The sequence below is a fragment of the Pantherophis guttatus genome, chromosome 6 (genome assembly GCF_059756535.1).
Source record: "Pantherophis guttatus breed Tessera chromosome 6, ASM5975653v1, whole genome shotgun sequence".
In the NCBI taxonomy this organism is placed as follows: Eukaryota; Metazoa; Chordata; class Lepidosauria; order Squamata; family Colubridae; genus Pantherophis; species Pantherophis guttatus.
Window position 1 is genome coordinate 55,097,643 of NC_142068.1, and position 19,884 is coordinate 55,117,526.

The window sequence follows — 19,884 nt, forward strand, 5'->3', positions numbered from 1 at the left end:
TATAAATACAATTATGGAGAACTTTTAAGAGCAAAATCAGTCCCACTGAAATGCCTGGTAAACAATGAACGAACAAACACCTCTCATCTTCTGCTTTAAACTTACAATTGTTCTCTTTTAAAACAGATTGAAATTTCATTGTATGTGAAAGTAACTTTCTTTCTTCTTGGTTTCCAGTGACCATGGCTGCCACCAGAAAAACTGGGACAATACTCTTGTCAATTATTTTTAAAACAACTCTCAATATTTTACTCTTTATTTCAAAACTTCAACTAATCTATTTGGAAGTGGTGGCTATCTCATCTTTGCAGAACGTCATCTCAATGTTTAAAATCTCTTTTGAATTCTTTACTTGTTGACACCTTACAGTTTTTATGCTTCCTTAAACCCAAAGACAACTGCGTTTTCTCCATATATCCTCAAAGCCTCTTCTTCATTGAAGATGCCCCTGAAATCATTCATTTCCTCCAATTGATGTGACTTCTCAGTCTACAGTATATGTCATGTTATAGTTCTCTCCTAGCACAATAACTCTTTTGCAAACAGATAAGAAATACTACATGTTTAAATACTTGTACACTTCCACATGATTGGTCAAAGAGAGAAAGTTTTTAAATAGCCCCATTCCAGACATTAATGTTCATTTTAATCATCTAATGATACAGTTCAAATATTATGCAATTAAGGTTTCCTTGTGTTCTTTGATGTGCTCTTGACCTTTTTCCATTTTGCGTTTCTTACTAAGATAAGCACCATAGTTCACGTCTGTGTGTTTGCACACAGAGCAACTTCTGCATATATTTCCAAATGTTCTTCCAAGGCCAGAGCGTTCGTCTGCAAAACACACATACTTTGTTTAATATATTTTACAACATACGGTCTTTAATTTTATTCTTCTCTAGGGTGGACACTCTTGGCTGGCAAAATGGCTGGATTAATACATTAACTGTTACAACAAAAAGAAGGCAGTTATTACATCTTATCATGTTCTATAGCCATGTTTCTCAACCTCATGGCCTTTAAGATGGGTAAACTTCAGCATAATTGATGGTGAATAATGTTGTGGTAGTGAAGTCCATACACCTTAAAAGTCTGAGATTAAGAAGCACTGCTCTGTAGGAACTCCATCGTAAAAGATTGGATTCTGTTTCAAATACATATTTTGGGGCCAAAAGACTTAAAGTACTGCACAGGCTTAGACTTTAGCTTTTCTAAAAGGACTGCATCTTCACGCTAAAAGAATGAAAGACATTCAAGTAGATGCAAACCTTCTTACCACAGTTGCACAATAGTTTGAAAAACAAATTTGCTGAAATATTGAAATAAGATTGTTGGCCGTGCAGGTACAACAATAACCAAGGAAATTATTGAAGCCTGAGAAACTAGCTCTTTGTCAGTCAACAAGTGTCCTGATTTATCATCAGCTTATCAGTACTTAGGAGCCCAGTGCTTGGCAGTGAAGGAAACAATAGATTAGGGGCGTCAAACTCAAGGCCTGCGGGATGCTTAGATCTGGCTCATGAGGCTGCCCTGGAAACACTGAAGGACTGGCCCGCAGTGTCTCTGCCAGTGAAAATGGAGCTCTGGAGGGCCACATGTGGCCCTCCTGAGCTCCATTTTCGACTGAGATGGCCTCCTGCAACCCTTGCCAGCAAAAACAGTGCTCAGGATGGCCGGGTGCAGCCCTCCCAGCTCCATTTTTGCTGGAAGAGCACTCAGGTCACTACAAGCGCCCTGACATGAGTAACGTCGAGCTGGCCACGCCCACCCAGCCCTCTGAAATCAAACACAATCCTGATGCAGCCCTCAATGAAATCGAGTTTGACACCCCTGCAATAGACAATTAATAGGGACATGAAAGGAGCCCCCACGGGCAACGGTGATGTCACTGACTAATTCTTTCAACCCAGAAGTGCCTTAGGTGTTTCCGACACGAACATGCACAACCAATTTGGCATCTCACTGCACAAATTAAATTATCAATTTGCAGTCTTCCTGATATTAAACGCCCCTTCATTTATATCTCCACAAGCTCAACCAACAGTCATTGAGGGAATGGAAACTGTTTTATCAATTCTTTAGGGAAGAACAGAACCAAATTACCAAAATTCTAATGTTGAAAAGCTTGATCCCACCATATTGCTATGGGAGAGAAATTTTCATTATGCTTTTCTTTGGTATCAGTTGCAACATACTAAACTCTGTATGGGTGTCTATGCTGCCAGATGAATTTCATAATCAATTTTGTTACTTATGAAATCTGAAGCTATAAAAACTAATTTATTTCTTGCAGAAACAGTTCTAATTTTATCATTCAAGCTAGCTAGTCTAGATTTTTTTTCAATTTATTCAGCTATTTATTTAGCTACTGGCAGAAATATTTCATCTGCTATTTTATATTCGTCTTGAGGAGTTAGAATATTGTCGCTTATTGTCATTGTTCTGCTTTAAGTTGAGCACACTTGAATGTTAAACATTCAGGTTACAAATTTAAATCAACTCCTTTAGCAACTTTGTGGTACAACTGATAGACTGGGATGGATAACTATGTCCCCTTTATGACCTGTGGACTTCCAATTCTGGGATCTAGGAATTCTGAGTGTTGAAGTTCACAAGTCATGAGGGGCCACAGCTTCCCATCCCTATTGTAGACTGATGTTTTCTGCTGCATGCTGTCAGTTATTCACCTCTACTTTCCAGTTCTGATTTATACTTATTGAAGCATAACATCCCTCCCCCATAACTCTGCCTTTGCTGGCTAGAATTATAGCATTCCTGAAGGCCAAAAGTGCTTTGGCACAGGGAAGGAGACTCATGCCTGTAATTTCTTCAACCAAGGGATCTTTCCCTAATATTCTCCTGCAGCTGCAGGAGAGGCATCCATGTAGTCTTAGAAGAGGCTGCAGTTACTTCAAAGAATTAGTAAGTTTCATGGTTTCAAAGAATAAAATCTGAACCCTTACGTGGGATATGGCCAGTGTACTTGGGCATCATTCCTTCAGGCCTATAAAATCTCTGTTGTCGTGAATCTTTGGTTACAGGGACTTCTTTCCTAAAATAGAAAAGAATAGAATATATATCAATACGGTAGCAGTTTTACAGTGATAGATAGATAGATAGATAGATAGATAGATAGATAGATAGATAGACAGACAGACAGACAGACAGACAGACAGACAGACAGACAGACATTCCTCTCCCCCCCTTCCCCCCCCCCCGGTTGGGTCTTCTCCTATTTTTTCCTAATAGTTTTCTTCTCATACTCTATTGTTTAAAAACAAAAATCCAAATTCATGGCAGACTATCATCCTTTTATCCTAGAATTTTTAAGAGTTATCTGGCAGAAATAATCACCCATGCTGAGACAAAATAGCTTCATTCCTACTGAATTTCTTATCTTAATAATAAATAATAATAAATACTAGTTTGGCTAGGCTCGGTTGCCAGAAATATTTGGCTTTCTTACTACAGCTGAGGCTGAGAGGCAGGATACTCTACATTGATTCCATTTATTTATTTGTTTGTTGCCTTTGCCTTTGAGTCAGTCTTCTGGTGACCACCTGGACAGGTTCTTGAAAGTTTTCCTGGCAACATTTTTGGAAGTGGTCACCACTGCTTACCAAGAGAGAATGACTGGCCCAGAATTGGCCATCTGGGTTCATGCCAAATGTAGAAATGGGGCTCAAAGTCTCCCAATTTCTAGCCTGGTGCCCTAACCACTATACCACTATTATGATAATAATAGACCATTACAAAAGACCAACCCATGGTCCATTTTAAGTCCATTTGTGGCTTTAAAGCCTCATTACATGTAATTTATATATTTATTAACATTATATTTCCAAACTTGATTCCTGATCCATTAACAAATACTGTTCTGTCAAAATGCTATCAAGGCAGAGCAGCAACGGACACCTCTTAAACATCTCAAAGTGAACATACGTGGGATCTTTCCCAGCAGAATCTTCTTTGCTTCTACTCAAGTTTTTAAAATCTCGGTAGCAATTTTCTGCCATTACATGATAGCGTACTCCATGACCAAATTCTGTGACCCTGGATCTAGGCACAAAGCCACCCCACCCTGGTATTGGTGGTTCAAGGAGGCTTCTTTTGGTCTCCACAGGCCCTGCAAAATGACCAAAAGAAGTATTATTGATAAGCTAAGGGAGGCTGACATGGATTCCAAATGGTGTTGGTTGGGGATGAAAACCAGGTCTAACATTAACCATAATTGAAATACAGAAAGAAACTGATCCATGTTTTGGTTTATTCCCTAGCATTTCAGTAAATCTTCCCTTAAATAGCTTGCTAAGAGCCTACCATAGAGCAGGGGTGGCTCATCCTTGCCCCCAACATCTACCCATGTGGTTTACAAGACCCAATTTTTTTCCAGACAGAGATGAAAAGCAGCAGATTAAAAATCACTTCCTAGATACCAAAAGGAAGAATAAATTTTGAAGGAATTCTAAGCTTTGCTTAACCTAAAATAATTCTTTAGAAGAATCTTCCCAGTGCTCCAGTTCTGTGATCTCAAAGTCTCAGGATTTTCAGCAAAGGATACGTTTTTGCGTTGTCACCTGCAGGACCATCTCCTCTGAATTGAATCTCCCTGTGCTCCTCGGGCCAGGCAAGAAGTCTGTGAATTCTCCTCCAACCAAGATTCTAAAGGCACACAAGCCCAATAGTACTACATCTCCTGCACTCTCTAATAGTATTCTCTATAAGGCCAGGTTGATTCCTTTTCTCCTGTCATTCTGGAAAGCCATGAATGTTTTATCGATGTAAGCTGTCTAGCTTTGTTACAAGTGGCTGGCATGCAACTTGCTGTAAGAAAACATATATTGGTTGGGGAAATTTATGGAGGTGTCTACATATTTGAAAATTGCTAGCATAGGGAAGGCTGCTGTAAAGAGTTAGGAAGATGACCTTGACAGAAATACGCAGGAATTGTTACCTAGGGAAAAGGAGATGGAAAATTATTAAGATAACGTTCAGATTTGGCTCAGGCAGAGACCTCCTGAATTCACTGGAATATAAGAAAGAGGAGAAGGTATAGCACTGTAATGGCGAACTTATGGCATGCGTACCACAGGTGGCAGCTCTGCTGCGCATGTGTTCATGCCTCCCAACAGCCAGCTGGTTATTGGGTCTCTGCTGCACATGCAGGGGGCGCATGAGGGGGTGGCATGCATGCATCGGAGCGGGGCACATGTGGGGGGCATCTGCATGTGAGGGGTCATGTGGGGGGCCATGCAAGCCGTTGCCCCAGTTAAGCTGTGCCATGCATGCACGCCTCCCACTGGCCAGCTGGTCATTGGGTCTCTGCCGTGCATGTGGGAGATGCACACAAACGTGGGGGGGTGGGGCACATGCACGAGGGGGCGCACACATTGTGTTTTGGGGTTTGGGCACATGGTCCCGAAAAAGTTAGCCATCACTGGTATAGCACTATTAGACATGGAAGATTCCGTTATAGCCAATCTCGAGAAAAATAGTTTTACTCTTCCTACGTAGTTGACTATCTGGTCTGACCTACCTAGTAGAGCTAATATCTGCTAGACAATATTTAATCTCTTAGACAATCTAAAAACTAAGGATATCTACTGACCACAGAGTATTCACTGACTGATGTTCTGATATCAGGAAATGTAGTAAACCTGATAGGAAAGGAATGAACTCTGACCAGAGAAACTGTTATGCCCCATTTATAAAAATCATATAATAGTAGAACCTCAATTGGGGAAAATTGATTCTAAATTTGCAATGTAGCAATAGCATTTAGACTTAGACTTATATACCGCTTCACAGTGCTTTACAGCCCTCTCTAAGCAATTTACAGAGTCAGCCTATCACTCCCAACAATCTGGGTCCTCATATTACCAACTTTGGAAGGATGGAAGGCTGAGTCAACCTTGAGCCGGTCAGGATCAAACTGTCAAACTGCAGTCAGCCAGCAGTCAGCAGAAGTAACTCACAATACTTCATTCTAACCATTGCACCACCACGGCTCATGTACCTTTTCTAGTTCTCCAGCTGAGCTTTTTAGAGGACATGAAGCAAGTTCACATAGAATCACAGAGAGAAGCCAATAGATATGGCTCCCTATCTGAAATAGCACGGTTATTAGAGCCCTTTGCCATACTTTATGTTTCCAGTCTTGCACATAATTTAAAGAGGAAAAAGAAAACATCAAAGGACTTGACACTGGAGAAATACTCCTCGTACCTCTCTCTCAATGAGAAATTTGTTATCCTATTCATCACTACAATTCATCAAGGACACATAGCCCATCCAGTGTCTCCTTCCATTGTGGATAACAGCCATGAGGTCCCTTCGGTAGAGCAATAAAAAAAACAAACCCTACAGAATTTGGCATCTGTGATAAAACACTGACCTTTGCCATTCAGCCTTAAGCTTCAATATTCGGGAAAAAATAAAATGAACAAAGAGCACTCTTTTTGTCACTATTTCTTGTAGTAAAAAGCTCTTTCCTACTTAAGCCTCCAGAATGCATTTCTAGTTGGAATGAATAAAGAAGGAAATACACCGAAAAGCCAAAAGCTCAAATGTGATTCCCACCCCCCATGCTCTCCTAGAAAGAAACCAGAAATGCAACAGTTTGGAAAATATGAGTACTTTGGGAAAGATAATCAATCTATTATATACTGAGAATAAGCCGATCAGATACAGAGTAGATCAGAGGTCTCCAACCTTGGCAACTTTAAGCCTGGCGGACTTCAACTCCCAGAATTCCCCAGCCAGCTTTGCATCCTATTCTTCATCTTTTATTGCAAAGTCAAGATTACTTTATTCATTCCTAGTACAAGAAATATTCCATTTGGCATGGTTATGCTTTTCAGAATTTAGACTGACTTGTAAGTCTTGAAGACTCTAGGTGTCCAAATCACAAAATACAACTGAATCAAATATGCCCAGAGAATGCCTAATCTGTATTTTGCAGATTAACTCAAATACTATGGAAGTTTATTCTGCTTTTTTATTTTTTTAGCTTTTTTACTTCTACCAAGTTGCATCTTCTAAGGGTTAGCCTATTTTTAAAATGAGAATATTTCTTCTCCTGTTTGACCTCACTCTTCAAGTGACAATAATTTTAAAATCATTGAGTTCATGTTTCACTCCTATTTAAATATTGTTTTGGTCCAAACTTATTATATATTACTTACTTTTACTGTGACTTGCTTGAATTATATCACATCTTAAATATTCAATATTGCCAGATCTGTTTGCAAATCTAAACATAAGCTATGCTAGAAGTTTTTCAGAGAGAAGTCCTTTAACAGACTCCCAACAGCCTTTTGCCCATTCCACAAAAAACCAAATAATCTGGATTCTGCTGTACTCAATAATCAAAACAACTAAAGATGCAATTATTTGTCAATAATGCTAGAGTGCAATGGCAATTAAAAGGAATTAAATACATTCAAATTATTATAAATGATGCATACTGTACCCATCACATTTGGATGATGTTTGCAATTATAGTCATCAAGTATATTTAACATTTCTTCATTAGTGGAAATAGGTGGTAGCTGTGGCGCGGTGGCTGCTGTATGCCTCAGTTCAGCTTCCTGGTCATTATTTCTGTCTGTAATATCACGAAAGGTATTAACACACCACACAGAATCATTTCCAAAGCTAGTTCCAACACGATAGAATCGGAGAGGGATGTATCCTAGAAAAAGCAAAGAAATGTAGTCAGGCGCCATTCAGAAACCTTCAAAATAGGATAGCCTGGACTTTTCATGTTTATATATCTAGGACAGGGGTCTCTAAATTCGGCAACTTTTAAGACTTCAATTCCCAGAATTCCTACATATTAAAGCTCGGAATCAATGATCTAATCCAGGGGTATCAAACTCACTGCCCGCAGGCCGGTTGCGTCACATGCTGGCTCCACTCCTGCCCAGTTTAGTGAAGGGGAGGGAATCCCGATACATCACATGACGCCACGAGTTTGAGACCCCTAATCTAATCCAACACTTAAAGCAAAATTCTTGTACTATTGCTTCCCTAACCAACCAATGGCCATCCATCCTATTTAAGGAGTTTGTACCCTTGGAAGCAGCTACTTCATTATAACCCTATTAGTTAACCTAATTAGTTAATCTAATGATAGATCATTTGTTGGGTTATAATACAGAATGTTTAGCTCTGGGGCTATATCTTTCAAAATTATATTATTTTGCCATCTCTTGCCAGGCGATTATATTCATAACATTTGATCATTATATTTCTCCCACCCATCCCCATAACATAAATTATTATTCCTAGCACAAGGCAAAGATTAAAGTCTGGTGCATGCCACTGAGTATTCAAAGCTGTCCTACAAATGCTACAGGACCTTTACTTAGGGGCAAGGTGGATTGACAACAGGAGGTCCTTAAAATGGAGCTACAGAAAGGAAGATGGGTCTTTCTGTATTTGAGATATGAAAATGAAAAAGGAGTTAAACCTTGAAATTTCAAATGAAACTGTCAGCAAAGAAGAATGTAATATTGATGGTATCCAGACGATATTAGCTCCATAAATAGTAACACTCCTCTACAATAATTGCAGGTTGGGGTGATTATGAATCCTGGGATACAGAAGGTTAATTCATCTGGAACGCATCAATTTAGGCACTGCTATCTTTACTATTTCTTTCTAGAAATTGATTCATCTACAACCTGAGCATTTAAATAACTCTGGGTATAGATGGGGGATGGAACCTAATTTTAATCCAGAAGGAACATATTCAATTGCAAATTAGAGTGCCAGATTACCAAATTGGCTAGAGCAGGGGTCTCCAACCTTGGCAACTTTAAGTCTGGAGGACTTCAACTCCCAGAATTCCCCAGCCAGCTTTGCTATCTCATATCGTTATTTCATATCATCACCGCTACCGGCTCGGCGGAACCAGGCAGAACTGGGAGGAACCCACCACTGGGACGGGGCCAATCAGAGATGGTATTTATTGGTTCTCTGAACTCCTCAAATTTTCCACTACCGGTTCTCCAAACTACTCAAAATTTCCACTACCGGTTCTCTAGAACTGGTCAGAACCTGCTGAAACCCACCTTTGAACTAGTGATTCACTCAACAACTGGTAAGAAAGGTCGTAAAATGGGGCAAAATTCACTTAACAAATGTCTGACTTAACAACAGAAATTTTGGGCTCAATTGTGGTCTAGGACTAGCTGTACCGGAACAGTTCTTAAAAATTCAGGGAGATATCCAGAGATATAGCTTGCCTTGAAAGTATTTCATGTTGAACTGTATAGCACAGTCAACTTCAGCAGTTAACCACAGGAAATGTTTTATGACATTTTGTATTATGTCATAAAATACCTTATGATAATTCTGTCACAAATATTTTATAACATTTGCCAAATTTCAATTCAAGTCATGGCTCCCATATTTTGGATACATTCTGTAAATTAGCCATTTTTCTGGTACCTTAGTTGAAAAAGTTTTGCCTTTCGATAGACTCTTTTGCCCAGTTGAAGGTTATAAGGCACAAGAATTTGTCGTATATAGATAAAGTGCCACTGGTTAAACATAACATCCTTTCCACAATGTGTGGCTTTCTTTTTAGCTTTAGAATGCTAATAAAAATTATAATTTTGTTTGTTATTGGTACACCAATATATTAAACAGTAACAAAGCGATCGAGCTGAGAAAGTTGATCATTGGCTTCCTCTTTATGTTTAGTGGCCGGAAGTGGCCAAAGATGTAAATTTTTTACCTGTGTATCCTGGTATCAACGGATGATATTCATCTACTTGCCGCCGAAATGCTGTCATGCTTTTTCCAGCTACGATGACAGAAAGCAAATGCTCAGTGTGGCATCCATACTTTAATTCCACTAAGGCCAGTTTACTTAAAATATATTACTTCCAGTTTGTCAAACTCTTCAATCACTTCTGTATCTTAATGTCATGAAGTCCATCTCCATGGATATAGGCACCAATTATGAGAAATAAGCCTTCCAAAGCAGATTCAAAACAGTTCAGGAAGGACGGCAAATGTCAGGGATAAGAAAACCCTCCCTAGAACGATGGTAACAAGGACCTACTATCCTTTCTATAAAAGAAGTGTTTGTGCAATTTCTTAAGGTCACGGGGACCCTCAAGTCAAGGTCTATTCCTGTTGACTACATCCATGTTGCTTTTTTTGGCAGCACAACAGAAGTGATTTTGCCTTTTTATAGGACATTTATTTTTCAACTGTCCAGTGAAACCAACAGCCCTGGGATTTCTAAAGAGCTGGATTTATTTTTTCTTCATCCAAGCAAACACAGATCTCTTAAGGATTAAGCTTATAAGAGCAGCCAAGGTTAGTTTAGGAGTCTGTAGAGATTCTCAGTTATCCAGGTCATGGTTTATTTATTTATTATTTATTTATTGGTTCGATTTATATGCCGCCCTTTTCCGGAAACTCAGGGCGGCTTACAATGTGTTAAGCAATAGCCTTCATACTTTAGTAGGGATTTCAGGGCCCCCAAGCGGTGTTCTTTTTTATGCAAAGTCAGCTTATTGCCCCCACAATCCGGGTCCTCATTTTACCTACCTCGAAAGGATGGAAGGCTGATTTCAACCTTGAGCCTGGTGAGATTTGAACTTGCAGTAATTGCAGGCAGCTGATGCTACTTAGTAGCACTTTAGTCTGCTGTGCCACCAAGGCTCTTGGTTGTCCCAAAGGTGCTTTTTCAAGAGGCAACTGGACTTTCTTGTTTTTTCTCTTGAAGAAAAAGAAAAAGTTTCGCTGTAAAATTTCTTCCATGTTGGGAATACTTTCATTCCCCACTATCCTGTCAGAGCTGAAGAAGCTTCTTGCATGAGAAGCGAAACGTCTTCAAAAGAAAAAAACAAGAAAGTTCAGTTGCCTCCTGAAAAATTACCTTTGGGTGAGCTTAGGAGCTATCCAAAATCAGCCCACAAAACAACAACCCAACTTTCCAGGGTTCGTTCGTATCTGGTAGTCCTTTCCTGCCTTTAAATGTGCCACACCGTGTTAACTAAAGGGTTGTAACATGGCTTCTAGTAAGCAAACTCTCCTCGAGCTCACCATTCTAAAAACCAATAAAACTCTTCAGACCACCTAGAATCACCCATCTCTCCCAATAGAAGCCCGTCAGCTTCCAATTGCCCAGATTTCGTTGGCTTTTACGGCTTTCCCATAACTTTCTTAATGCGGAATATCAGAAGAGAGAGAAACGATGAGAGAAAAAAAATAATAAATTAAAAATAATAAGAGGTCTACTCTCTAAGAAGCGCATTCCCGCAAAAGCAAACTTGCGAGTCAGAGAAAGAAAAAGCGGTCAGAGAAAGCGAAACAACCAGACGCCTTCCGTTAAGAAGTGTTGTGAGCGGGAAAGCGGTAGTGGGATCCTCCCCCTCCCCCCCGTTTCAATTTTGCAAGGAACCCGCGAGGAATGAGGAGTTTACCACGATAGTATGAATCTCTGCCAACCACGCCGCTCCTCCGCCGAGTCTCTCCCGCCCCTCCCAGAAGAGGTCAAGATAGCCGGCCACCATCCCACGGCATTATGACCTCAGCCTGCATGAACTTTACAACCGGTGGGAGGGAGACTTCCGGAGTTTAATAATACTCGGGAACAGGCAGCGTAGCCGTAGTAGGGGGTGCGAGTAAAGGGATCGGGCAGGAAGAAAGAGGAAGAAATGCGCTTCTTTTCGCTGGTGGTCAGTTTTTCAAATCGACCGCTTGCCTTTGATGCTCCAACGACCCTGATCCTAAGCAAGGAGGAAAATGGGAATATTGTCTTTCGCAGACGTATTTAGTTGCCAATTTGAATCTGGAGTTTCCCAAATATTACTCCGGTAAACTAAATTGCATCCCAGATCTAGATTAAGGCAACCTTTCACTAAAAACTGAAACGGGAAGGATTCAGGTTTTTTTCAAGAATATAGTAGTTCCGCACGAGAGTATATATATTGGACGTGACACTATCAGGCTGATGGGATTTTAGAGCCACGATTCATGGTCGGCATGAAGTCCACCTTTATTTGGAAAGATCATGATTGTAGGGTGTTGCTTATTGGTAGCAAGGACCATTAAACATGGTGATTACTTCAGAGTAAGCATGTTGGATTTTGCCGCTCTAATTTGAAAAAAAAAATGTAATTTTCAGGAAAGTTGGATATTATTAGAAGAAATGAGAATTTCCAAGGGAAGTCCTCTGGAGAGCAAAAATGCTAAGGAAGAGCCATAGGCTTTGATTCTGGATTCAGGGTGGGCTTTTTTCCTCTTTTGTATCTTATGTAAGGTCATTTCACAGTGTTTAGTATATTTCAAAAATAAATTTGGAATATCCGGTTGCAAATATGTAGTAATGAAACATTAGACAAAGCAAAACAGTGAAAAGTATCTGAAAATACTTGCAAGCTTAAAGAATATTGTAAACTCCACTGAACAGAAAATAACTTTTACACAAGAAGCCTTAAAAATAACACAAAACATGACTTCCAACATGATTTACTAATTTATTTGAAATTTTGAACAGTAGTTTTCAGATGTGAATGTAATAAACTAATCTTCAGAATTTAGTGGTATTTAAGAATCTGGAACAAGGCCGGCAGTCAATGAAATCACACGGACCAGATTGTTTTTATAAACTTTTAGAAGCTATCCAACCATAGATGTATATATGGGCCTTATGCTCCACAACCTACACAAAAGTACCCTGGATTTTTTCCCCCCATAAATATTGCAATTTGCCATAATAATTACACAATCCTTGTTTGAAAAGTAGATCTTGTAACATATTGATATATTTGCTTCTCCAAATAGCAGAGATCTCTTTTAGCAAGCCCAGATTTGATTGACAAGTTTTCTAGTTTCCAGATTTCTTAAGATTTTGCCTTAACAGAAACTTCTACTGAAAACAGAGAAATGTTGCTGTTCAGGGTGAAGATTTTATCAGTAGAACAAGCTTTCCTTTTACAACATTTTTACTAAATTATTTTACTAAATAACTTCATTTATGTTTCTTCTTATATCCTGCCTTTTCTCCAGGAACTCAAAGTGGTGCACTTGAGACTCCATTTTTCTCCCTCCTGACAACAACTCCATGAGATCAGCTGGACTGTAAGAAAGCATTTGGCCCAAAGTTACCCACACATTTCTGTGGCTTAGAGTGGACTTGAACCTGTGTCTTTTCACACAGTCAACATCTTGTCCATTTGCAAGAAACCAGCAGATCAGTGGTGGGTTGCTACCGGTTTGGCCCGGATCAGGCTAACTGGTAGCAGTGGTGGCGGGAGGCTCCACCCGGACATCTGTGCATGCGCAGAAGTATCACGCGCGCACCCACAACCAAACCAGTCGCGAACGAAATTGAAACCCATTACTGCAGCAGATGGTAGATAAGAGTTTATAATTTGGAAACTTCCAATTTCCTACTTGCATTTTGATGGTTTCTACCAATTTAAGACAGGATAAATTCTACCTATAAATAAGTATTTATTTACCATTTATTTTAAGTGTAACCTAGTGCTTCATAATAAAGCCTGAAGTTGTCACAGGATTACATATTCTATTTCTAAACTGTTCCATTAAACATCTATCCTATTTCCACTATTATTTTAGGAAGGGGAGGGTGGAACCTGAGTGGCAGAGAGAACATCCAGCAAAATTATGTTCAGTTTAGGGCGGAGGTGACAGCAGGGAAGAAAATTATTTTCCCAAAACCTGAATCTTATATCAGTGGCATTCTATATTTGTTTGTGTATCCATGTGTATATATATTCTAAAAACTGTCGAAAGCTTTATATATATATATATATATATAACTAAAAGTAGCACAAGCCCCAAAAGAGCAAATCAGCCAATATATTTGTACTTCTGTTGGCAGGATTATAGCTGAAGTGGTTTGTTGGCTATACTATATATCTTGCAAGCATAGCAGCCCTCCACGAGTTATCTCCCTTCATTGGCTGCAGGCATATGAAACAAAGCACATTGAGGCATTAATCAGTTCAGAATCTTACATGTCTCTCCATCGAAAGGCAATATTTTCATGTAAGCTCTGCACTGCTAAACAACTGGTTAACTTTAAGATTATTGTAATCCATTTTTTAAAAAGGAACAAATCTTTATGCAGAAATTAAAGGACCTCTGGCCTCCCGCAAGCGACACGTTAACACCTTGCATCACAAGTATGTGGCTTCTCAATAATGTAGGAATATAGTACTTTAGACCTGGAATAGTAGCTAATTTGTTGATAGCTTGATTCATGAAGACAGAGGAGTACAGATGCTTGCTATGCATGCACTTTTGTTTAGGGAAAATAAAAGTTTGTAACAAAAATAAACCTTGCTCCTATCAAGCTTTCTGTACCAGAAATATAACTCTTTGAAAAGTAATCTAAAATCAAATGAGGATATTTCAATAAATATATGCTGGAAAGGAAGGGGTGTTGTTGCAGGAATCCATTTTAAATTTGGTTTGCTATGTAAAAGGGGGAAATGAATTTGTCAAAAGTGGATTGATAAACCTATGGCTTTGAAAAACAATTCAGATTGGAAAGTGATTCTAATCAGCCTTCCTCAAAGTCAGAACAAGACGGCATTTGTGCAAAGAAAAGAATAAGCAAGAAGGATCTGAAGTGACTGAAATTTCTTCCTCACACAAGCTGACAATTCAACAGCTTGAGGGAAAAAGTGCTGATAGCTTAGACATCCCTAAACTTTTCCTTCCTGCAACAAACCTGCTCTGAAGTAGGCTGATGGAAATTACGTAGTTGCATCCAGTTTTTCTGATACAAGTCATAAGCACTGTAGTTCTAAAACCATTTTCCCAGGAGTAAGCCCTGCTGGGTTGGGGGCTTATTTCTGAAGTGCAGTATTGGGTTAAAATTTGTATCTCCATTATGAAAGAGGGTCCTGCACTTTGAAAAGGAAATAAATGTTTCACACCTCCTGCCAGTGCCATTTTTTGCTATTGCTTGAAGTAGTCTGACCTTTTCAGCTTCTGCTGGGGGGGGGGGGGAGGTTACAGCTTCAAAGAATCACTCATGAAAGTTACGACTTTTAAAGCCACAGTAATGAACAGCAAGCACTTGTGGCACTTTTTAATCATTTCTGCCCTTATGTTAATTCTAAGTCATAAACCAGCATTCTATTGAGGTTATGATGATGTAGCAAGTAGATAGTCATGGGAGTAGGAGAAAAAAATGAAATGTTCCCTGTTTTCCCCAAAATAAGACATCCCCTGATAATAAGTCCAATCAGGCTTTTGAGTGCATGGCAATAAGGCCAAGCACTTATTTCAAGGTTCAAAAAAATATAAGACAGGGTCTTATTTTTGGGAAAACACGGAAGTATGTACACTGTACGGTTACAGTGAAATTGTGTGACTCAGTCAACAATTGTGTTTCCACAATTTGGGATATAGATTTCATAATACAGAAAAAGTACCATTGGTTCTATTGCAGTGTTTCTCAACCTTGGCCAAGTTTGACGGGTGCACTTCAATTCCCATGCTTGCTACCTGGGGAATTCTGGGCGATGGAAGTCCACCTGTCATAAACTTGCCAAGATTGAGAAACACTCATTTGAGGCTTATCCAGGCATTAAAGTATCCAATGTGTGATTTTATATTGAGCCGATTCCTGACTTAGCTTGATATATTTCTGTAATCAGAGGATGGTACCGGCTTGTACTAACTTCAACTCATCTGCCATTGCTGGGGGCCCTTCCTTCCTGATGCTTCATTGTGGTTCAGTTTTTGTCTGGCAGAAGAGACATAACTAAAATAAAATGTATGCCTTGAAACTGGAGTTCATTTGGTGTGAAAATGTGATAACTGATCATCTACTTTCTATATAGAGTAGGTATTATCCAAAGCAGAACACAGATGCATAGCATTAAGGCAGCCTGTACCTGTTAAAGCAAAAATAATGAAAAATCCAGCAGTGTCTGTAAGCTATTATTTGCGTAGCACGGAGAATAATGTGGTACTGTCTGACATCCTGACACTCCACTCCCCTTATTATAAGATCATCTTTGTGCATTACATCTCTTGTCATCTTTAAAAGCCTGTAATTACTGAAGTCACAGAAGAAACTATATTATTTAAAATTAAACACTGATGCAAATCAACAGGGATAAAGATCATTCTGTACAAGAAAATACCACTTTCAGAAAGAAAACATCTGTACAATATTTAAATATTGTATATACATCAAATAATTCTTGTTCATAGCTCATCCCATGGAGTTGCTTATTTGAAAGCTACAGAAAGGCATTCATTCACTCATACAGGGAAAAAAAATGCCTTTTAAAAACACAGCAGTCGGGATGAAAGAAGAAATGCCAGCATGTATACTTTAATTATTCCAAGGGAATAATTATTGGAGGAAAAAGTTTAGATGTTGTCATTAAAATGACCCAATCTACTCCTCTGATAGTAAATCAAAGCTTATTTTCATTCTATCAGGAAATATTTAAGATATAATGCAAAAATGGACCTTAATTCTTCCTAGAAAATCAAAGTGTTTGCATGATGCAAAGTTTGTCCCTAAATTATGTGTTTAATAAGAAATCTGAGATTTTGAGAGGGGAAAAAAATGATTCTATGGCTTTTCGTTCATGCATAGCTAATAGGAAAAAAGATCCAGCTAAACAATTAGCTTTCAGACATCTTGAAAGCATAATGGATTTCAGTGGATGACTATGTGTTTTTTCAGTGTTGTGAGGGGGGGGGAGTGTCAGCTTCCAGCTGACAAAACAGACCCTTCTGCTGTCATGAATTTGGCCTCAAATCCAACATGTTGGAATTAGCTACCTATCAAGCCCTGAATTGTAGTGCTCAACTGGAAGCAGCCTTCATATTGTAAGTTGTTAGCCTAGAAAGACACACTAGGCTGGCAGTGTATTTTCATCAAATCATCTGTAGTCACATCAAAGATTTGTCCATGGCATAGGCAGTTTTTGACAGACTGAGCAGAGGCAACCCCCTGTTGCTAGGGATCTTCCACAATGTAGTGCTTTCAGGGAGTTTTGACATTGTAGCTTCCAGAAATCCTATACAACATGGCTGCTGATTATCTTGCCTGGGAATTCTGGGATTTACAGGTCAACACTACTGGATGACACCAGTTTGGACAAGATGGCACTAGAGTTTTAGTCAGTTTCTATGTGAAGATTGATGTTTCATTCTCCCTTCTTGGACATAAGTCAGTTAAAGCTTCACTCAGGTTGAATGTATTGTTGTGTCCCTTGGAAGCCATTTAAGTGATCTCAGAAATAATGTCTGTACTCCCTCTTCTGGTCAGAAATAACACAGCTCAACTACTTTTTTGCAGGGTTTTCTTTTTCTCTGCCAAGAAGTTACTTTTCCTGGAGCCTATTGCTAAAGTCAGGCTATTGGTCACAGAATGGAAGAAGCTCACAAGGAGCTAAATTGAAGACAGTACATTTCCTTCAAGGAACATTCAACTTCTTGAACATCAGTTTATGCCAGGCCTGTCAAACTGGCGGCCCATAGGTCAGATACAGCTTGTGCAGGCCACACCCACCCCGGCTCCACAAAGGCAAAAACGTTGTGATACACCACAATATGGCCCGCGGTGCAAGCAGGTTTGACACCCCTGGTTTATGCAATTATTCCAAAGGGAAGATGTAGGGAGAGCATCTGATTCTGCAGGGATTGGTATATAACTGACATTGTGCCTAGTTGTGAATTTAATATTATTTTCTTAATGAAACGTTGAGTAACTTCTATGGAGTTATATTTATATAAATTATTTTATCAAATAATTAAGTTGGCCCCAGGAAAATGTTATCACTTTTCTTGTATGAGATACCACTCTCTAGGATCAACACAGGAAGTTTTTCCTTTGTTTGGCATGGCTGAGAAAGACAATGAAAATGGATTCTTTCGCTCTACAACCTGAGGATAGAGATGATCTCTGGTTAACTATTGCTACCACACACCCTTTGTTTTGTACAAGAACTGGCTGAGAGAGGTATAGATAAATAAAGCCAGAGGTTGCCAACAGTAAAATGGGAAGTGGAGACACTTTCTCATTTACAGAATTGGTTTAATCTTTGGGAAGCATTTCTATTCAATATTGAAAAAGAGGGAAATGCAAGCATCAGTGTTGCAAAATTAAAGTTGGTGTTAATTAATTGGACAGAACATTGTAATTGAATGTTTTTAAAACTATAAATGGCCAATTATTCAGGTGCAGTGTCACTTCTCTCCACAGGGGGGAGGAATTCCTTTCCTACAATGATAATGTTCCAATGTGTTGGCATTATCTAGAAATTAAGTATACTTCTTGCTTCAGCATTTCCCACAAATGTTACTACTGGATCATTTCTTTAGTAAGATTACAGCTCTAACAGATTTACCAACTTAAAACTTCATTGAACAGAAGCAAACCCCCACCAACACATCATTTGATCCTATAAAGAAGTAACAGTTTTGTGCTACAAAGACTCAATTTCTAATCCTGATTTGCAGCAGCTGTTCATTTGCATTTTGACATGCTTAAATTGCAGTATTCCTTCTCCATCATATAAATAAGAGAGGTTATCTTTTAAAATTGCTGAAAAGATATTTCTACTTTGAAACTGTTAACCACAAATCATGGTTATAAATTTCACTTTTAGTAGTTCAAAAAAAAAAGTACCCTAAATGTAGAAATAACAGGTTAGATTATATTAGTCCCTAGAATTCAGAACATTTGAAAGACATCAAGTAAAGAGACATATCTCCCAAATAAATAGAGCAGTAATATTTCAGCGCTTAATTTTCATTACATATTTGGGTTGTTCACTTTACTGTGTAGCACCTGATAACTATGTTCAGATTCTGAATAGGTAATTTCAAGAGCAAAAAATAATAATAATCAAAAATCCTGATGCTTTCTTCTTCTATGCTTTATCTATCTAGCCAAAATGCAGGATGTTTTTGGCAGCCAGTGAACAGAACATTGAAACAATAGGTGGTGAGGGTCATGGAAAAGAAAAGAAAAAAATATATCAGTAGTTTAGGAAATCAATGCCAGCTTTTACACTTTTAGAAGTGGCAACATCAATTGCCATGGCTTTAATCTCAGTGTCTCCAAACTGCATTAGCGTTTTAATTTCCCTCCGGCCTGGCACGGATTTCTCACTTCCTGTGAGATCCAAGCGCAGTGTGCCACACTTCCTCACTCCAGGTTCAGTGATGAAATTCACATTATCGTGTTCCGAGCTGTAGATGTTGATCACAATGACCAGCTGAGAAGGCTTGGCAGGGGTATAGCTGCGGGACACGGTCTCCCCAAGCGCCACGGACTGGTCAGCCGAGATAAACTTGTCGAAGACGTCGGTGCACCAACGGGTGCCATCTTTAACTAGCAACTTTTCAGTAGGGTGCTTCCCTTCCACGTAGCGATTCAGGACTCCCACCCCGTAGGTCAGGGGGGAACGACGCACTTTAATGACAGCAGGATCCAGACCAAAGAGGACTGCTCCTTTGAGGATGGTAAGCCCCACATCTTGAGGAATGATGATTCGGCATTTTGAACCAAAAGCATTCTGGACAGCTTGTTGTAGAAGTGGGGCTTCTGCAAATCCACCCACAAGGAATAGGAACTTGACATTTGTCAGTTCAGGTTTTTCAAAAATCTCACCTGAGCAGAGAAAGAAATCCATGGGGTGAGAAAAATAGTGCATTTACTAAGACCCAGTGAGAAAAGAATCTCTCATGAGAACAATTTGATAAAAACACTAGGCACAGGTATATGCATGTCTATGAGGGTATATACAGATACTTATGGATCAGGATGTTATACAGTATATAGGTGTTCAGGAAGGGAGACTGTAAATAAATCAAAATGGGCAACATTCTTCATATATAACTTTATAATCT

General features: G+C 39.1%; 2 protein-coding genes and 1 long non-coding RNA gene across 6 annotated transcripts in view; 1 reads left to right on the top strand and 2 right to left on the bottom strand.

Annotated features, from left to right (window-relative positions):
- Positions 1–624: 624 nt before the first annotated feature.
- On the bottom strand, positions 625–11,572 carry SPMIP5 (sperm microtubule inner protein 5). Of its 3 annotated transcripts, none has more exons than XM_087872931.1 (6): positions 11,448–11,572; positions 9,746–9,814; positions 7,472–7,606; positions 3,943–4,126; positions 2,964–3,052; positions 625–834 (listed from the first exon to the last, which is right to left on the bottom strand). In XM_087872931.1, the coding sequence occupies exons 2-6, from the start codon at positions 9,801–9,803 to the stop codon at positions 674–676; spliced, it is 627 nt and encodes a 208-aa protein (XP_087729057.1). In that variant the 5' UTR covers positions 9,804–9,814; positions 11,448–11,572; the 3' UTR covers positions 625–673. The 3 variants fall into 3 exon arrangements, with proteins under 3 accessions (XP_087729057.1, XP_034296111.1, XP_087729056.1); XM_034440220.3 differs by having other exon boundaries at positions 7,472–7,693; XM_087872930.1 differs by lacking the exons at positions 9,746–9,814; positions 11,448–11,572 and adding an exon at positions 9,252–9,271 and having other exon boundaries at positions 7,472–7,693.
- Positions 11,463–13,546, top strand: LOC117678735 (uncharacterized). The gene is made up of 2 exons (XR_004595101.3): positions 11,463–12,097; positions 13,036–13,546. It is a non-coding gene; the product is annotated as an uncharacterized LOC117678735 (long non-coding RNA).
- Positions 12,484–19,884, bottom strand: part of HSPA12A (heat shock protein family A (Hsp70) member 12A) — a 49,334-nt gene continuing 41,933 nt past the window's right edge. For both annotated transcript variants that reach the window (XM_034440218.3, XM_034440219.3), the window contains exon 12: positions 12,484–19,645. In XM_034440218.3, coding sequence (XP_034296109.1) covers positions 19,011–19,645 — 635 coding nt within the window. In that variant the 3' untranslated portion in view covers positions 12,484–19,010. The remainder of the gene's footprint in view (positions 19,646–19,884) is intronic.